Below are 20,894 nucleotides of genomic sequence, written 5' to 3' on the forward strand. Positions count from 1 at the left end.
CATTGACAGAAATCACCTTTTGGGCTATTCTGTTGTGAGTGGTCTTGAAAAGAGAACCAAACATGTGAATGACAGTCATCATTTTGAGAAGATCCAGCCACAGACTAATGGATGTGAAGCATTGTGCTATCTTGAAGGCCTATATATATTTTTCTTTTCTTGGACTTCTGGTATGGCTCTGTAGGGTAAGCACTGTACTGTGAACCACAAGGTTGGCAGTTCAAACCCACCAGCTATTCCTTGTCATCAACTCGATTCCACTGAAGAACAACATATATATAACAAAAAAATGGTCATTTTAACCATTTTTAAGTACATAATTTAGTCATTTTAATACCAGTTACCACTCTCCGTTTCCAAAGTTTTTGTCATCCTAAACAGACACTTGTTGTTAAGTGCCATTGAGTTGGTTCTGACTAATTGCAACCCTGTATAGGGTTTCTGAGGAGCAGCTGAGTGCTTCAAAATGTCCACCTTATGGTTTGCAGCCCCAGACACCAACAGAAACTTGTTGTTGTTGTTAAGTGCTATTGAGTCAACTATGACTCATAGCGACCCCGTATAGAGTTTTTGAGTTGCTGCTTGTGGGTTTAAATCTCCAACCTTGCAGTTAGTAGTCCCGTGCTTATCCTACAGTGCTAAGAGCAGTCTCATCGGTTCCAGCGTATAGCAACTCTGTATAAGGTTTCCAAGTTGTGCTGACCTTGCAGTTCAGACTGAACTTGTAGTTCAGTGACTACCCTTCAGCACCACACCAGGCCTCCTAGCAGACGTTTAGCACCCCATAAACATAACTCTGAACTCCCCTTCCCTATAACACCTGATAACCAATAGTAAACTTTTCCCTATGTTTTTGAGAACATTAATGGTTCCTGGGAACCTCTTATACACTTGTCTTGAACATTTAATTGACAGATGTGTTTCACTGGTTTCATACTGAGTTTCAAGTATCTTAAGAATTGGTCTCCAGATGTACTCAATATCTTTTTCTGTTTAATTGAGTTGCTTGGCAGAGAAAGGGTAAATATGCAGTTATCTTGAAGCAAAACTGAAAATCTTTTGTTTTTATTGCAGAATGCAATAGAACACTTAAGGGATTACATTTCAGTAACTTTTTTTTCAACCAGAGTGAACAGATGAAGGTCACCAAGGTGAAAAGCATAAATAAAATGTCAGTGTGGCTTGCATCGTTAGAGAAATGGCATAGTCAGAGTAAGAGATTCAGGCCTATAGACACCCAGTGCGGATGGCAGAGGTGGTGCATACAAAGTGTGCTTTTGTTTGTGGAAATAAAAAGCTAAGCAGTCTGTATGGAAATGAGTTTATGTGGCTGGGAGCTGATCTCCTGAAGGATTTATGGTTCTGTATTAAATGCCACAGCCTTATCTTTTAAAACATGCTGTTCCAATGCTGAGATTTTTTTTTTTTTGCTACTGATTTTAGAAACATGGGATAAAATTAAGTAGCACCTTGTTCTGTTTTTATTTTCAAGGAAAGGCAGATTCTAGTAAGAACTCCTTGCCAAGTATGCTCATTGCATTTCCTCTGTATGCTTTTTCTCTCCAGGTAGTTTTCCCAAGAGTGGCTCAGGTTTGCAAGAATGACATGGGAGGGTCTCAAAGAGTCCTGGAGAAGCAGTGGACATCTTTTCTAAAGGCTCGTCTGAACTGCTCAGTTCCTGGAGATTCTCACTTTTATTTCAATATACTCCAGGCAGTTACAGATGTGATTCGTATTAATGGCCGTGATGTTGTCCTGGCAACCTTTTCCACACCTTATAACAGGTAACCATGCCCTGGCTGTGTTGACCTAATCAGTTGTTCCCGTCTTCCTTTTCCCAAGGGTTCTCTTCTAATACACAGTATTCACAACTGAAGGAAGAATTACTACTCGTTATTTGTAGCTAAGAACCACTTAACATTCAGTTTTCATCAACAAATTAACAGTATAAGCATTTTTAGATTAGAATTTTAAGGAAGGTAATTAGATAAATTGTGACAGTAACCTTTTTTTATATATACCCGCTATATAAATACATTTTACGTGTTATTTCTAAATCCCACTAATCCTCAAAACTGGTTACCGTTGTCCTCTTGTCACACTTAAGGAAATTGAGCTAAATATATTATATTATTTGGTTCAAGTAGCCAGTATGAAGAATATTTCTCCTGTCTCTTCCACCTCATCTAACTTTCTGTTTGACTGTTAAATTTCCGTGACTGGATTTGTGATATTTGAAGTAAAACACTGAAGCTTGTTAAAATGCCGGAGGGTGAAATTCAGGATTCAGATGGTGCCATCCTGCAACCCACCTTAGATACCCTGGTTCTTGACTTCTCAGAGGAAGTTAGCCTCAGATAACATTGCTCAACTAGTTGGTCCATGGCCCAGATCCCAATGACAGAATCATTGTCTGTGTCTGTAAGGGCCTAAATACCATCAAACATTGTACTTTTAATTTAGCTAACCTAAGATATACTAAGCAGTTAAAAGACAAACTAATGATTGTTCATAGAACAGTGGACTGAAATATACAAAGACTAGGGACTAGAAGGAAAGTAGGTTTAGGTTCCCTGTACTCAGCTCTCTGATAAGACAACTAGATCTCATAGTCCTAGCATGAAATGGTCAGAACTTGAACGTGGTCATGAGTTATAAATACTCATACTGTGTTCCTGTATCTACGTAGAACATTGTATATTCTATATTGAAGAGATTCCTTTCGGAATATACTGGTATGCACTGGATAATAGATGTCTCAGACCTTTAAGACCTTGATGAGTGCCAGGATGACAGGTGCATAAATGATTCGTTGGATGATAGCATCTGGAGAGAAATGTAGCCCCAAGCAGAGCAAGCCGAAGCATAAAATAATGCTCCTCAATTAAATTTAGGGAAAGAATTATGAGATCCCACCTGGGAATGTAAAATAGAGCAGCCACTGTGAAAAACCATGTGATAGTTCCTCAAAAAGTTAAAAAGAGTTACCATGTTTTTGCTGTTAAGTGCCATCAAGTTGGTTTCGACTCTCAGTGACCCTGTATAGTTTCTAAAGGGCAGCTAGTGGGTTTGAACCACAAACTTTGTGTTTAGAAGTCCAATGCTTATTTTACAGCACCACACAAGGAATTACCATGGACTTCATATGACCCATTAATTGCACTCATAGGCATATCCAGAAATATTTGAAGTAAGGACTCTAATAGATGCTTTTATGCCAATGTTCATTGCAGAACTATTTATTTTGTATCAATCCAAATGTCCATCAACAGATGCATGAATAAACAAGATTGTGTGTGTGTGTGTGTGTGTGATGTTCAACCATTTCAAGAGATAGCATTTGATCAAGAGCAAATGGTACAAAGAAGACTCCCAGGATGCACTAAAGGCATTGGCAAAGAACAAGGCTCTCAAATTGATGGAATACAAATTGAAATCTTTAAACAAACTGACATAGCACTGGAAGCATTCACTCATCTATGCTAAGAAATTTGCAAGAAAGCTACCTGACCAACTGATTTGAAGAGATCCATATTTGTACCCATACCAAAAAGAGGTGATCCAATGGAATGTAGAAATCATCAAACAATATCATTAATATCTCATGCAAGTAAAATTTTGCTAAAGATAATTCAAAAGCTGCTGCAACAGTACATTGACAGGGAGCTACCAGAGGTTCAAGTCAGATTCAGATGATGACATGAAATGAAGGATATCATTGCTGATGTCAGACATCTTAGATGAAACAGAGAATATCAGAAATATGTTTACCCGTGCTTTAATGATGCAAAGGCTTTCAATTGTGGATCATAGCAAGCTATGGATTACATTGCAGAGAATGAGTATTGCAACACTTAATTGTGCTCATGAGGCTCCTGTACATAGAGCAAGAGCAGTTGTTTGAACAGAACAAGGTTCTGAATGGTTTAAAATTAGGAAAGATGTACACCAGGGTTGTAGTTTTTCACCATTCTCATTCAATCTATATGCTGAGGAAATACTCTGAGAAGATGGATTATATGAAGAAGCATGTAGCATCAAGATTGGAGGAAGATACGTTTACAACCTGCGATATGCACATGATACAATTTTGTTTGCTGAAAGATGACTTAAATATTTACTGATGAAGATCAAAGTCCTCAGCCTTCAGTATGGGTTGCACCTCAATGTGAAAAAACAAAAATCTTCACCACTGATCCAAAAATAATATCATGATAAATGGAGATAAGACTGATAATGTCAAAGACTTGATTTTGCTTGGATCTACTTCTACTCCTGTTGAAGGAGCAGTCAAGAAATCCAATGACATGTAGCATTAGGCAGATCTGCTGCATAAGACCTCTTTAAAGTGTTCAAGAGCAAAGATGTCACTATGAAAACTAAGGTACACCTGACACAAGCCATGCTATTTTCAGTATCTTCATATGCATGTGAAAGTCGAACATTAAATAAGGAAGACCCGAGAGGAGTTGATGCATTTGAGTTGTGGTGTTGGAGGAGAATATGGCAGGTACCATGGACTGCAAGACAAAGAAACAAATCTGTTGAAAGAAGTACAGAATGTTCCTCAGAAGCCAGGATGGCCAGAATTTGCCTCTCACACTTTGTACATGTTACCAGAAGGGACCAGTTCCTGGAGGACATCATGTTAGTGGAGGGTTAGCGAGAAAGAGGGAGATCCCCAACAAGATTGATTGGCACAATGGCATCAGCAATGGGCTCAGGTGTATCAATAATTGTGAGGATGGCACAGGACTGGGCTGTGTTTTATTCTGTTGTACATAAGGTCACTATGAGTCAAAACCAACTGGACAACACCTAGCGACAATTGTATGCACACACATATCTATATATATGAAACCTGGTAGTGTAGTAAGAGAAAGAAAAAGCTTTCTGTTCCCATAAAGAGGTTTAGCCTCAGTAACTCTGTACAGGGTCTCTATGAGTCAGAATGGACTCGACTGCATATAGTAACAACATGTATAAGGGTGTATGTGGGGTTTTGTGTGTGTGTGTATAATGGAATATCATTCAGTCATAGAGCAAAATTAAGTTTTCGTACATACTATGTCATGGATGAACCCTGAAGACCTGCTTAAAGTGTATGAATTTCTGTTTGAGGTGATAAAAAGTTTTAGAAATAGATTGTGGTGATGGTTACACAACATTATGAAAGTACTTAATGTAACTAAATTATATAATTAAAAATGAATAAAAGTGAAAAAAAAAAAAAAAAGAGTTCCTCACTGAAGATACTCAACAATATAAACCCATATTGCAAAAAAGATTTCCTTAGATTTAAGTGAGTTCTGACCACTTGTAGGAGTTGTTAGACTTAAGGATAGGAATAGTATAAAAATTCAGGTCTTGCTATACCTAAATTGGAACCCATCTATCTAGGATGTTGTTAAGTGCTGTGGGATTGCTTCTGACTCCTAACAGTCCTATATAGGGTTTCTGACACTGTATTTCTTTGCAGGAGCAGAAAACCTTATCTTTCTCCCCCTGAGTGGCTGGTGGGCTCAAACCCCTGACCTTGTGGTTTGCAGTCAAGTGCTTATCTTACAGAGCCGTAGCCCTCCATAATCTATCTGCAATTTCCAAACCTGTGTACTGTTGTGATACAGTAGGTTGCAGGCACTGGTAGAATTTAACAATTTCCTAATCTGTCTTTCTTATTTCGGTGGGGTGGGGACCACATTGTGATTATTCTACAATAATCGGTACCTGAGTATTGTAGATACTCCATTTAAAGTTGTTGTTTTTTTTTTAATTACCCTTAAGAAACATTAGCATTTTGCATGCTTAGGCAGTCTCAAAAAACCTGTTTATTCAGTAAAATCAGAGAATTATAATCCATCTTCTAATTTCAAAATACACACACCTATTTTCATGCATCAAGTATAGTCCCTCTCTGGATTCAATCCCTCTTTTCTCATCCTCCTCCATTCCAGCTTCCACACATGCAAACTTGGCCATGTCAGATTGGTTTTGGTCCATTAGATCCTACTCTTTGTCTGAGAATCAATCCCATGTTCCTTGTGTCATTTGAAAGCCCGTTCATGGGGTGACCCCATCCTCACCTCTAGCTCATTTCTTCCCACTGTCTGCCACTCTATCTGTATCATAATCCTGCTGGAGCCAAGAGCTATTTCTTGAACCACCACTCTTTGCTCATACCCTGTTCTCTGCCAGGGATGACTTACAACCCACTGTCCATGGAAATCCTGAGCCTGCACCAAATCTCAGCTCCAGAGTCACTCCGTGGAACTCCCATGGGACTTTGTGCAATCCCAGATTGTCTTGTTGCCATTATTGTTTCTGTTAATATTAAAATCATTATTATATTTGCCTCCATATTGAACTGTGAGCCAACTGAAGGCAGGAATTTTATATTATTTATGGATCATCTACTGATTGAGATATATGAGGAATTCCATAAATATGTTTCCAAAAATATGTATTTGACCAAATACTTAACTGAAAGGAAGTAGGGAAGCAAGGAAGGATGCAAATGGGAAAGGGAAGAAAGTAGAGAAGAAAGACGGTTTTCTCAAGTAATTCTAACCTTAGGAAGATTATAAAATCCTAGGATGTCTTAAGTTATCACAAGATATATCATAAACTACTTCAAACAACACTTATTCTTTTGTTCTTATTATATAAGAGTGAATAATGATGCCTTCCCGTCACTTTCAGAGTAAGAGAATTATGATGAGAGTATCACAAGACAAAATAAATAATGCTCTGGTTGTAAAATTTCAAAACATGGAGAATCTCTTTTATATGCTCAATTCTGTGAATATATGTAAATATCTATTTTATAAAAAGATAATCCTTTAAATTCTCTTTTAATTCTCTACTTTGTCTTAAATAAGCTTTTTATCCTCTCCCTACATCTTGCTTTATTAGTAATACTTTAGTAATTGTGTTATGAAATTAAAGACAGTATAAAATTCTCAGAACCATTCATGAAGTGATTTCCATATCCTTTCAACATAAGCAAAATCCAGACTAAATGATTCACTCTGCCCAAATGATATTTCCACCCTAAGAAGCGCTTGTGTTTCTTGCCTTTCATGTGCTTGTAATGGACTGGCCCACTTCCTCAAAACCTAATTCCAGCTCTTGGGCAGTATTTCCTACCATTTATTTTATCTAAATCAAGTCGCTACCACAGTAAAAAATAAACATGGGTTCAAATATAAACAGTGTATGCTGAAGAATGAATATTCCATGCCTTCTAACCATTGATGGAAAAAAAAAAAATCCTTAAGTCCTTTTATAAGTGCCAGGCAAAGATATAATTATAGATGGAAATTACCATTATTATTATTATTATTATTTACCACTTTATGTTGTTGTTGTTGTTACGTGCCGTCGAGTCGGTTCCGACCCATAGCGACCCTGTACAGGGTTTCTGAGGGTGTAAATCCTTATGGGAGTAGAAAGCCTCATCTTTCTCCCGCAGAGCGGCTGGTAGTTTCGAACCGCTGACCTTAAGGTTCGCAGCCCGATTCGTAACCACTACGCTACCAGTACTTTATAGGGTACTTTATTTGCAAAGCACTAGTGCTTTAGTCTTATGCAAATAAACCAGTCAAAGTTTAAATTTACAGTCAGTAATATAAAACATAAGGAGCTCTGGTAGCATAGTGGTTACTAGTTGGACTGCTAACCTCACAGTCAGCTGTTCGAGACTACCAGCAATTCCATGGGAGAAAGATGAGGCTTTCTGCTCCCATAAAGATTTACAGCCTCAGAAACCCTGTACGGGGTCGCTAGGGGTCGGAACTGACTCGACGGCACTTAACAACAAAAATAATATAAAATATGTGTGAGTTGTCCCCATACAGCTTCTCATACCCTGATGTCTTAGCAAGAAGAATCAAGTTTAAAAACATATGTGGACAATGAGGGGATTTTTTAAATGCAAACTTTCACCAATATTAGGCAGAACAGTCTCCAGAGACTTTGTCATTACTGATGATAATTAATTTCTCTATCTCCAGCTCTATAATTCTACCTTTATAAACAACAGCAGTTTCCAAAAAGAGTGAAGACATGAAGGGGGTTTTCCTCCCTTTGAGTTTACTGGAACTAGTCTTTCTTTAAATTCATTGATGCAGGTTTCTTTGAAAGTATTCAATGAAAAACATTCTCTTTATGCAATAGATCCCTTCCATTTGTAGTCTGTAGAATTCAGCTACTTATAAGAGGAAAGTTTCCTTGGAGTATATTTTCCAAACTGTCTACATAACTGCTGAGTAATGCTTTTTGTGAAATGTCATGTTGCAGCATCCCTGGATCTGCAGTCTGTGCCTATGACATGCTTGATATTGCCAATGTGTTTACTGGGAGATTCAAGGAACAGAAGTCTCCGGATGCCACGTGGACACCAGTTCCTGATGAACGAGTGCCTAAACCCAGGTACATGAGACTATTTCTTTATAAGGCAAAACTGAAGCTTCTCATACTGATGTACCTTAGTTTTCTGATAGTGACTATTCTGTATGAACTGTGTGTTGGGTGTTGTTATATTCAAAACACCCTGTTTAGTTTTTTGCTTAGCCTCTACATCTTTTGTCTGTCTACTGTAATCTAAAAATGGAAGGAATCATCTGGTCCAGGCAGCTCCATTGACCTATATAGGTAGGGAAACTGATGCCAAGAGAGGTCAAGTGTATTTTGCAAGTTCACAAAGCTGGGTAGATTACTTCCACTTTCTTGCCTGCTTCCCTTTAATTTCACAGAGATCCCTGAGCCTTAGTGATGCAACACTTCAGCATGTGGCTGCTCACTGAAAGGTTGGCTGTTTAAACCCACCTACTGGATCTGTGGGACAAAGACCTGGCCATCTGCTCCTTTAAAGAATAAAGCCTAAAAAAACCAATGTGGCAGTTTTACTGTCACCTGGGTTCACTGTGTATCACAAATCAACTAGTAAATGTCTTTAATATCTAATGATGTCTGAATAAGTGGCATTCCTAGATCTTGTGACCAGGCCAGGTCTGAACTGAGCCCAAAACTCCAATTCAAGGGCAGGAAGAGTCCAACAAATAACAGTGGATTGTTCAGATATCTCTTGTCTGCCAGATTCTGGTCTGTTTCATGTCCATATTGTATCTTTTCTTACCAAATTTTACCTTACAATTGCTTTCATAGAGAACCTTTGATCCAGAGACAATCTAGAGACCTTTTGGTCCTACATGTCCTCTAAATAAGCCATTTAATACATTCTTTCTAACTCTCCTCCTGCCCTAGAACTTCCCTCTGTATGTGACTTTCCATACTTCCATTACAGCATTTATAGTCTGAGTTATGTAGACACAGCCATGTGTGTCTGCCTCCCCACAGTGAATTTCTCAGCTTCTGGAAGGAAACCCGATGATTTAGTATTTTGTGTTTTTGCTTCCAATTCCTTCCCCCAATCTCTAATCCCCTACACAAATTACCTAGCCCAGTACATTTAATTGAACTTAAATAATGTGAACCTGTATACCCGTGTGATTCCTAAATCTTCATCACCTGATTTATCTCCCATGCTCACACTCTATTGCTTATGGATAGCAAACTAGGTGCAAAAATCACACCCTGGTCAACCTTATTCATTTTCTAAGTAAGTGCCTTGCAGAAAAGCACTGCCTAATTTTAGCTACCTGCAAGATAAGCACGAAGCACAGTTCAGGTAGAACTGATATACATGTGAAGATGCTGTCATCCAGACAGTCTTGTCAAAGAGCAACTCTAAGGGACTTTCCAAGTATGTCCATCTGTGGACCCTGATCTTTTCACATGCTCACCATGTACTCTTACAGACAGGGTTAATACCCTGAAAATCTGTTTCCTGAGAACTGACTCCTAAGCATGAAGACCTCATGTGTATCAGAGAACTGTGTTCCATAGAGTTTTCTGAAGAAACTGGCCAAGCCTTCCTTCCAAGGTGCCTCTTAGTGGACTCGAACTTTGAGTTAGCAGCCAATCATATTAATGTTTGAACCACCTATGGACTTGTAGTACTCAGGAGCACTGTAAAATTGAGAAGTATTAGCCATCATGCCTATGTTGTGGGACCCAGTTTCTACTTCCGTTCCAGTGTGCAAACTGGAAGTCCATAAGATAATATTACCATGTGTGTCTCCCTTGTCTGAATTTACTGAAATGTTTTTTAACTCATAGAATTCTTTGCAGTACTGAATTTTCATTGTTATTGTTCAATTACAAGGAAATGACCTTTTATGAAAGGGCATTTAGTACCTTGGTTTTTCATACCTGCATCACCAAGCAAAAATCAAATCCAAACATTGAGCGTTGCTGTTATAAACCCTGGAACCATTTTGAAGGTCTTTGTTTTCTGCACTTGTGAAAAACAATCAACTTATTTCTCTCCGTCTTTAGTACAAATGCCTGAGAAATGTCTGCCAGCATTTTAGGATGAGTACTGCAGTCCCTGAGATATGTGCAAACCACGCACTAGTTCACTTGTTTCAAGCTCCATCACTGTTTACGGGGGTTTATTTGTGCTGCTGGGATGAAGCCAAGCTGCCTCTGGCTGAGACTCCCACTGGAAAGAGGAGGCGGCCCAGAGGAAATCTAAGCATGTTTTATTTGGTGGCATTCGGTATTGTTCAGCTTCCTCTTCTCAGCCTGTGGTACATTGTCCCTCATGCCAGATGCTTAGAGAAGCAGTTCATTCAAAGAATTTGCCATAAGGCATGAAATAAGCTACTTCCCACCCTTTGTTTCATTCTAGGCCAGGATGCTGTGCTGGCTCATCCTCCTTAGAAAAATATGCAACCTCCAATGAGTTTCCTGATGATACCCTCAACTTCATCAAGACGCACCCCCTCATGGATGAGGCAGTGCCTTCCATTATCAATAGGCCATGGTTCTTGAGGACAATGGTCAGGTAGGTGGCAAGCAAACCAGGTCCTAGTGGATTTTCCTGCCTTCTTCACATGCTCGTACAACCAACCATTCTTTTAAATGACATAAATATCTTCTGTTCAGCTGGGCGTTGATTCAGCTATGAAATGCTGACAGGTTGAATGGATGCCATCAAACCCCCAGAACCACATTCCCAATGACAAGATACCCCGTATCTCAAGGCTAGTTGGACATATGCTAGATTTTAAAGGAAAAAAAAAAAAAAGATACTGCCTTCTGGGTTAGCCCAATAACCTGATATGTACAAAAATTGAGGATCACTGAGAGAATCCATCAGTACCTGTTTGGTATCCACATCCGATTGATTGATTAGTTGTAAAGAGGTCCCTGAAATGTTAGCTCCCAAATGAAGCATAGCTGTCACATTTTCACTAGTATGCTAGTGTGAAGGAATCACATTTATCATTACTTAGCTGCAGTAGTCCTCAGCTGTATTGCTGTAGGATAAGCACTGGACTGCTAACCACAAGGATGGGGCTTCAAACCCACCAGCTGCTCCTTGGAAACCCTATACAGGGTTGTTATGAGTTGAAACTTACTTGATGGTACTTTAACAACGACATTTGAAATGGTGGCCAACAAAAATGGGATAATTGATTTGAGATCTGTAATAACATGAAATACTGTAATATTTACCATAAAGGGTTTATTTTCAAAATGTTCAAACAAAAAGCTTTTCCAAGTACCTTCCTACTTTTGTTGTTGCTACATGTCCTTGAGCTGGTTCCTACTCATTACAGCAGAAATAAACACTGCCACGTCCTGTATCATCCTCGTACTTGTTATGTTTGAGCGCATCATTACTACCACTGTGTCAGTCTGTCTCATGGGGGTTTTCCTCTTCTTCTTTGACCCTTCACTTTACCAAACATGATGTCCTTCTTCAAAGTTCATAAGACAAAGTGTCCCCATCTTTGCATCTAAGGAGCATTCTGACTATTCTTCCGAGACAGACTTATTTATTCTTCTGGCAGTCCCTGGTACTTTTTTTTTTTTTTTAGTTTTACATTCATCCTATCGTATATTGTTTCATTGTCATGGTTACAATCCCCTCCATGCATTACCAATCAATGGAAGGGTACATTCTACAAGCCTGCTTCTCCCTCCCTGGGTCCCGAGTTCCCAGCTGCTCCATCTCTCCATGTCATCATCTCTGCCTCCCATCTCGGGGATCGCTGCTTCTCTGGGTAGGGTACTGCTCTCCGCTCTTCTGCCTTCATGGTTCCAGGGACCTCTGCTCCTAGACTGCAAAGTTAATCACTCCTCTCATTGCCACAAAATGTCTACTTTTACATTTACAACCTTCACGATCAGTCCTGGTAACAATTATTCACAAGAGACCTATCACAACAGACCTATCCGCATTTCCTTTCATCAGTCCCGCCTAGACAGATTGGATACTACTCAGTGGAATTTCTACCTTCCTCCATGCCCTCTGGTACTTTTAAGTCCCTGGTACTTTTAACATTCTTTTCCAACATCATAATTCAAATGCATCAGTGCTTCTAGATCTTCCCTTTTCATTGTCCAACTTTCACATACCTATGAGGTGATTGAAAATACTATGATATGGGTCAGACTCACCTTAGTTCTCAAAGTGACATTCTTTGCTCTTTAACATTTTAAAGGGGCCTTTTGCAGAAGATTTGCCTAATGTAATACATCCTTTGATTTCATCACTGCTTCTTCCATGATCATTGATTCTGTATTCAAGTAAAATGCTCTCTGACAAATTCAGCCTTTTCTCCATTTAATATGATGTTTTTCATTGGTCCAGTTGTATGGATTTTCATTTTCTTTACATTAAAGTGTAATGCATACTGTAGGCTGTATTGTTTGATCTTCATTAGTAAATACTTCAAGTTCTCTTTGCTTTCAGAAAGCAAGGGTTTGTCATCTGCATATCACAAGTTGTTGATGAGTCTTCCTCCAATCCTGATGCCACATTCTTTTTCAAATACTACAGCTTCTCTGATTACTTGCTCAGGATATAGCTTGAATAAGTATGGTGAAACAATACAGCTGGGATACACACCTTCCCTGATGTAAAATCATTCCGTATCCACTTTATATGTTCTAATACTTGCCTCCTCATCTATGTACAGTTTCCTCATGAGCACAATGAAGTGTTGGGAAATATCCATTCTTTACAGTGTTATCTATACTTTGTTTTGATCCACACAGTCAAATGCATTTGTACAGTAAATATAGCACAAGTAAATATCTTTCTGGTACTCCCTGCTTTTAGACAAGATCCATCTGATGTCAGCAATCATATTCCTAATTCCAAATCCTTTTCTAGATCTGGCTTGAACTCCCTGCAGATGTACTACTACAACTGGTTTTAAATTCTATTCAGCAAAATTTTACTTGCATGTGATATTACTGATAAAATTAGATTATTTCTTTGTTTCACTGGTTTGCCTTTCTTTGGAATGGGCAAAATATGAATCTCTTCTAGTCATTAGGCCATGTAGGTATCTGCCAAATTTCATGGCATAGACCATTGAGCACCTCCAGTGCTGCATCAGTTTGTTGAAACATTTCAATTTGCATTGCATCAGTTCCTTTTTTTTTTTTTTTTTGCCAACGCCATTAATGCAAGTTGAATATCTGCCTTCAAAGTTATCGGTTCTTGAGCATATGCTACCACTTGAAATGGTTAAACATTGATCAATTCTTTTTGGCAGGGTGACTCTATATTCCTTCTATCTTCTTAGTATACTTTCTGCATCATTCAATAGTTTATCTGTGGTGGTGGTAGTGGTTATATGCAATAGAGTCGATTCCAACTCATACCGACCCAGTATAGGGTTTCTGAGGCTATAAATCTTTATGGGACCAGAAAGTCTCATCTTTCTCCCATAAAACGGCTGAGAGTTTCTAACTGCTGACCGTGAGATTAGCAGCCCAACTTGTAACCACTACTCTAGTTTGTCTTTAGAATTCTCCAGTATTGCAACTCAAGGCCTTAATTTTTTTCTTCAGTTATTTCAACTTGAGAAATGATTAACATGTTCTTTTCTTTTGGTTTTCTAACTTTAGGTTTTTGCACATTTAGTTATAATGCTTTACTTTGTTTTCTGGTACCTGCCAAATGCTTTACTTTGTTTTCTGGTACCTGCCATACCACTTAAGAGAAATTGGTATCTGTGGATTGTTGAATGATCAGAAAATTTTAGAGAAAGCGATGCCTAGTAGAACTTATTTGAGGCATGTAGTTTCCCATGGATCTTGTTTGACTAACGCACCCTTAAATTTAGTGGAAGTGCCACCAGCTTTCTGCTTCTTTGTCCTTTAGAATTCTCTCAGTCCCTTCACATACAATCAGAAAGTTTTCCAATCTGACATAGTATATACAACAACTTTAAACTTCAAAAAATGAGTATGGAGGAATAATAACATTGTTTTTTGGGTTTTTTTTTTTTTTTTTTTTTTTCAATATTAAATGATACATACCTTTCATTGCTGCTCATGGAAGGGATAGTGTTTTTTTCAATTGGATATGGCTGTCTGTTATTTATGGAACTTGGTTTCTACATACACATACTTTTTTCTCCCTCTTTGAAGCCCTACTAACACTCTGCATATGGAAATAAAGGATCAGACAGTTTGAGCGTTGCTTGTATGCATATATTTTTATTGAAGTTATTACTATTAAGCCATGTCGTAGTTGTTTGAAGTGGAAAAAGGACACTTTAATGGTAGACCAACAAAGAGATTTTTTAAATGTGATCCTGTCATTCTAGATACCGCTTGACCAAAATTGCCGTGGACTCTGCTGCTGGGCCCTATCAGAATCACACTGTGGTATTCTTGGGATCAGAGAAGGGAATCATCTTGAAGTTCTTGGCCAGGATAGGAAGTAGTGGTTTCCTAAATGACAGCCTTTTTCTGGAGGAGATGAGCGTTTATAACCCTGAAAAGTAAGTGGAGTGTTTCCTTCTTTCATTGAGCAAATCATGGAAGATTTGGGTTGTATACATTTTAAGTGGTTTTTAGTAAATTTACAAAACCTTTTAAAATGTAGAAAGCATTTTTTTCTTCTTGTCAGTAACTGTGTGTGTATCTGAACGTACATGGTTACCAGTTCCACTTTCAATTAGATAAAAAGAATTAAGAAATCACCTTGTGGGCTGTGAGGTGTAATGTGAGGGTTGTAGCAGAGAAAGGCACACTGGCCCAAGAGACTATAAATATGAAACCGTGTCTTATAAAATCAGGTGCAGCTATGATGGAGTAGAAGACAAGAGGATTATGGGAATGCAGCTAGACAAAGCAAGCAGTTCTCTGTATGTTGCATTCTCCACCTGTGTGATTAAGGTTCCCCTCGGCCGGTGTGAACGTCACGGGAAGTGTAAAAAGTAAGTATTTTGCCTCATTGACCATTAGAAAGTCCACAGTGATTAGAAAGGATTCCTAGGTATCTCATGGTAATTCTCTTCCTGCAGAACCTGCATCGCCTCCAGAGACCCATATTGTGGGTGGATAAAGGAAGGCGGTTCCTGTGCACATTTGCCACCAAGCAGCAGGTGAGGAGTTCAAGGTTTGGTAGAGGGTAAAGTGGCCTTGGCTGATAAGCATTCTAGATGTACAGCTAGCTATACTTGTATACACCAACACCTTCTCCACCTTCACCAACAGGACTGCCAGGCATTCTTTTTTATATTGTTGATGTTAGGTGCCACTGAGTTGGTATCTACTCATAGAGACCCTATGCACAACAGAAAGGAACACTACCTGGTCCTGCGCCAGCCTCACATCATTGCTATGCTTGAGCCCACTGTTCCTGCCCCTGTGCCAACCCATCTCATTGGAAGTCTTCCTCTTTTTTGCTGACTCCACATTACCAAGCATGATGTCCTTCTCCAGGGACTGGTCCCTCCTGATAATATGTCTGAAGTATGAGAGATGAAGTCTGGCTATCCTGATTTCTAAGGAGCATTCTGGCTGTTCTTCTTCTAACACAGATCTGTTTGTTGGTACTTTGGATATTCTACTCCAACACCATAACTCAAATGCATCAATTCTTCTATAATCGTGTTTATTCATTGTCCAACTTACACGTAAAAATGAGGTTATTGAAAATCCCGCGTCTTGAGTAAGGCACACCTTAGACCTCAAAATGCTATCTTTGCTCTTAAAAGAGGTCTTGTGCAGCAGATTTGCCTAATGCAAAACATCATTTAATTTCTTGGCTTCTGCCTCCACGAGTGTTTATGGTTGATCCAAACAAAATGAAGTCTGTGACAACTTCAGTCTTTTCTTCCTTATCTTGATGTTATTTATTAGTCCAGTGGTAAGGATTTTTGCTTTCTTTACATTGAGGTACAACCCACACTGAGTGGTGTGGTCTTTGATCTTCATCAGTATTTTAAGCCCTCTATTTCTTAAGCAAACAAGGTTGTATCACCTGCATATACCAGGTTGTTAGTAAATCTTCCTCCAAACCAGATGTCACATTTTTCCTCCTATAGTCCAGATTTGTGAATTATTTGCTGAGCATACAGATTGAATAATTATGGTGAAAGAATACAACCCTGGTACATACGTTTCCTAATTTAAAACCATTCAGCATTCCTTGTTTTGTTAGAACAAAGGCCTCTTGGTCTATATACAGGTCCTCGTGAGCACAGTTACGTGTTCCGGAATACTCTTTCTCCACAGTGTTGTCCATAGCTTGTCATGAACCACACACTTGAAAGCCTTTGCATAATCAGTAAAGCACAGGTAAACATTTTTTTCTGGTATTGTCTGCTTTCAGCCAAGATCCATCTGAAAGTTAACAGTGATATCCCCCATTCCATGCCCTCGTCTAACTCCAACTTGAACTTCTGGCAGATCTCTGTCAGTGTACTGTTGCCATCACTTTTTAAATTATCTTTAGCAAAATTTTACTTGCATGCGATATTAATGATATGGCCCAATGATTTCCGCATTCTGTTGGGTCACTTCTCTTTAGAATGGGCACAAATATGGATCTCTTCCAATTAGTTGGCCAGGTAGCTCCCTTTCAAATTTCTAGGTATAGAAAATAAGTACAAATACAAAATACAAATTTTGAAAGGTTTCAATTTATATTCCATCAATTCCTGGAGCCTTGTTCTTTGCCATTGTCTTCAATGTACCTTGTACTTCTTCCTTCAGTATCATCAGCTCTTGATCAGATGCTGCCTCTTGAAATGATTGAGCATCAACCATTTATTTTTGATACAGTGACTGTGTATTCCTTCCATTTTCTTTTGATGTTTTCTGCATCATTCAGTATTTTGCTCATAGAATCCTTCAATACTGCAAGTCAAGGCTTGGATGTTTTCTCAGTTATCTCAGCTTGAGAAATGCTGAGCATGTTCTTTCCTTGTGGTTTACTAACTCCAGATCTTTTCTGTATCTGTCAGCATTCTGGTGCTCTTCTTCTTGTTACAATATTCAGTATTCTGTTGTGACCTGACAGTATTCCATTGCTATTTGTAAGGTTTCCAGTGACTAAATATTCAGAAGGATTCCATCTCTCCTTCTTCCTAGTCTGTCTTAGTCTGGAAGCTCATCTGAAACCTATCCACCATTGTTGACCCTGCTGGTATTTAACATGCTGGTGCCATAGCTTCCAGAATCACAGTAGCATGCAAGCCATCACAGTATGGCAAACTGACAGATGAGTTGTAGTTCTTATTCAAAGAACCCCACAACATCACATATGGCAAATTTCCAGCTGATTCATCATCCCTAGACTGATTAAAAGCACAGAAACAGGAAACACAGTGGGCTTCTCAGCATTCTCTGGAGAGACAAATAAGAAGGTGCATGCCTTGTTCATTACACTGCAAGAACTGCAGAGAGAAGGAGCAATAGGATACCAATTAGATTACTGATGTGGTTTGTCCAGCCATAGCAAAACTGACTCTCCTAATTGACCGTGCAGGGCTGAGACAAAATTGCAGAGCATTTGTTAAGTAATTCATTTGTACAGCAAGTATGTTGTATACAGCCAGTAAGCCTTTCTCCTGCACTAAAGAACTGTTGACCCTATTACTCTGTAGGCCATCAATCAATTCATGGCAATTCTCCAACAGATCAGCTAGATCAGACCAATGATTTTGGTTTTTAAAATTGTTGCTGGAGCTGTAAATGCTTAGATGGCATTGGTTAGGAGGTCAGTGGATGCGAAACCCAAAATAACACATGGAACAGTATTTAATGAGTATCCTTGGCAGGTTGTGGCAACTCAAGGAAGGTGCTGTAGGGCAGCAAAGACCATTCTTACCCACTCTATCCACCCCCCACCCCCCATCATCACATTGCTCTCAGTCTCCTCTCCCATTTTAGAATAACGAGACAAAAGGGCCCATCTGATGATTACCATCAGTATAATTTGAGGGAACGTGTTTCCATGAGAAGAGCTAATGATAACTATAAAATCTGACTTGGAAATTTGATTAACAAAGGTTTAACTCACTGTGTATTAGTAGAGCAACTTTACAAGTAGCAGTATTGACATGCTGTAATATTAGAGCTTTATGGGAGCCTTTGTGTTGGAGGAAGAAAGGATCCCAAAGCATAGTGTGGGAAGCTAAGGAATGACTTGTGTTATTTCTATAATCCAGGTATGATCACGGCATTGGGACTGATTTTTTTTGTTTTTTATTTTAAAGTCATCATCGGAATGTAGGGATCTGTGTACATAGTTCAGTAGCATTGCTCCAAACTTTAGGAATTCCTCTTTGCTAGTGGGTTTCATCACCTGATGAACATTTGGTTTCATTAAGACTAGAAATTTTAATTCTTTGGGAATGAATTTTATTTTTAATTCAGAGGAAGCACTTGAAAGTAGACATGTGGTCAATTATTAGATCAAGGTGTGCCTTTCCAAGAAATCAGTTTTCCCGTATGGCTCATGAATAAACTTGAAGATAGTTGCAAAAGAGCAGTTTCACTTACGTTGTGGGAAGAAACACTATTTATTTCCCCAAAAGAAGGACAGTAGTCCTTTGGCTGTTTTTGGTATGCTTGTTTTAAAAACTCAGAATGGGAAATATTCATCAAATTGGTCTTGTTAATTTTACATCACTTATACAACCCACTGGTGACATATAGATATGTAAGAACAGTGGGCAGGTGAAGAAGCTTGAGAGTAACATGAGTAATACTCCTGAAGGTCAAAGGCAGGACTTGAGCAAACAACCTACGTAAGTAGTCTTAAGAAAATGCACCACGAGGCCCTACCTCCTCACAGCCCCACACATATCCATGGTATGAACAAGAGGTGTTTTTACCCTTTGTCAAGTTATTGCTAAGAAAAGAAATAAAGTTCAGGAAAGGCAAGAGTAGAATGGAAGAGAAAGAAAACACTTCTTATTTTCAATTTATTGACTTCTATATTGCTTAAATATATGGCACATATTTTAACATAAGTTTTTTTAATGTTTAAATAAATGTTCACTCAGAATCTAAGAAGGATATAAATAATTCCCAAACTAATTAACTAAAATATATGAATTTACTACTTAAACCATGGCTTCTCTTTGGTGATTAAGTTCAAGCTATTATGTACTTCTGTTTGCACCTGCCACTCAATTTATCAAATTGTGTTGCTTTCCTGAGTGAAATTTAAGACTCATTCCTGAGTAATGACTCACATTATTGTGTTTGTTTCTTTCTTTCTTACCCTCTGTTTTTTTTTTTTTTGAAGACTGACTTTTGAGCAAGACATAGAACGTGGCAATACAGATGGTCTGGGAGACTGTCGTAGTAAGTAAAGCTTTTTATCCACATTTATCTTTGGACAAAGATGCTTCCTCAGAATGGCTTAGAAACACTATGCCACATGTGGTACCAAGTGCAGCTGGCATAAAAGAATGCATAAATAATAGAAATAACCTTTTAAAGAGCACATTTCAAAAGTACTGTGTTTTTAAAGCCAACTTTAAAAAAAAAATGCTGTAAATGCTGGCACTATTTTGTTATCATAGTTCTGTGCAACAAATTCAACTCTAAAGGATGTTAGAGTAGTAAATTTTGTAAGCATTTCTACTATCAAAATCACACCGTTGTTTAAAAACAAAAAGAGCTATTACGCTATAAGTTTTAGTCCAATAATAAAAGAAACTAATCCTTGTAGTCTGGCTTTCTAATTGAGTATGAGTACTTCTTTCTTTATACACATATTTACTATCATAAGTAATATATTTTTTTAACATGACATTCATGTCTGTTACCACTTGGGAATGAAAGGAATCCAGAAACAATCCACTAAGTACAAGATTTGTAAAAGGTTCAAAATAACTTTTTAAAAATAAATTAATTTATTATCTAAACTCAGAGATTTCATTTCACAATTTTAGTTGGAACTTTATATTAAGGATCAGCATCAAAATTCTATAGTTTTCCTGTGCCCTGATTCCAATCCGTATTCTCCTGAAAATGTTGTATTAGTACTAATTCAAAGAATAATGCTACACTTTAAGAAAATGTTTTGTTTTTGGTGGGGGAGGGTGTTAAATATTGTGTAGTCTGAATTTCAAGAAGATTGTGTTCAAAATGGCACCAAAAAACAGTTCCTAAGGGAATGAAACTATATTACTTCTGATAATTTGATTCTTTAAGGACAAACCTGAATACAACTCTGTAAGTCTTTGAACCATGATACTGGAATTTGAGACTCTAGGGTACCATTAAATTTTCTGCCATATGTTTTTTTAAAGATCAGATATAATTGAATAGAAATAAAGCTATCTAGGCTGCTTTAGCTATATTGTTGTTGTAAAGTGCCACCAAGTAGCATAGCAACCCATGTTGTTGTTGTTAAGTGCCGTCGAGTCGGTTCCGACCCATAGCAACCCTGTACAGGGTTTCCGAGGGTGTAAATCTTTACGGGAGTAGAAAGCCTCATCTTTCTCCCGCGGAGCGGCTGGTAGTTTTGAACCGCTGACCTTAAGGTTCGCAGCCCG

General features: G+C 38.4%; 1 protein-coding gene across 4 annotated transcripts in view; it reads left to right on the forward strand.

Annotated features, from left to right (window-relative positions):
- SEMA6A (sema domain, transmembrane domain (TM), and cytoplasmic domain, (semaphorin) 6A) overlaps window positions 1–20,894 on the forward strand; it is a 179,320-nt gene that overhangs the window by 117,966 nt on the left and 40,460 nt on the right. For all 4 annotated transcript variants that reach the window (XM_006870522.1, XM_006870521.1, XM_006870523.1 and 1 more), the window contains 7 exons: window positions 1,567–1,784; window positions 8,299–8,430; window positions 10,754–10,909; window positions 14,697–14,873; window positions 15,171–15,311; window positions 15,399–15,479; window positions 19,637–19,695. In XM_006870522.1, the coding sequence (XP_006870584.1) occupies window positions 1,567–1,784; window positions 8,299–8,430; window positions 10,754–10,909; window positions 14,697–14,873; window positions 15,171–15,311; window positions 15,399–15,479; window positions 19,637–19,695 (964 nt within the window). The remainder of the gene's footprint in view (window positions 1–1,566; window positions 1,785–8,298; window positions 8,431–10,753; window positions 10,910–14,696; window positions 14,874–15,170; window positions 15,312–15,398; window positions 15,480–19,636; window positions 19,696–20,894) is intronic.

Source organism: Chrysochloris asiatica, unplaced genomic scaffold (assembly GCF_000296735.1).
Source record: "Chrysochloris asiatica unplaced genomic scaffold, ChrAsi1.0 scaffold00143, whole genome shotgun sequence".
Classification (NCBI taxonomy): domain Eukaryota; kingdom Metazoa; phylum Chordata; class Mammalia; order Afrosoricida; family Chrysochloridae; genus Chrysochloris; species Chrysochloris asiatica.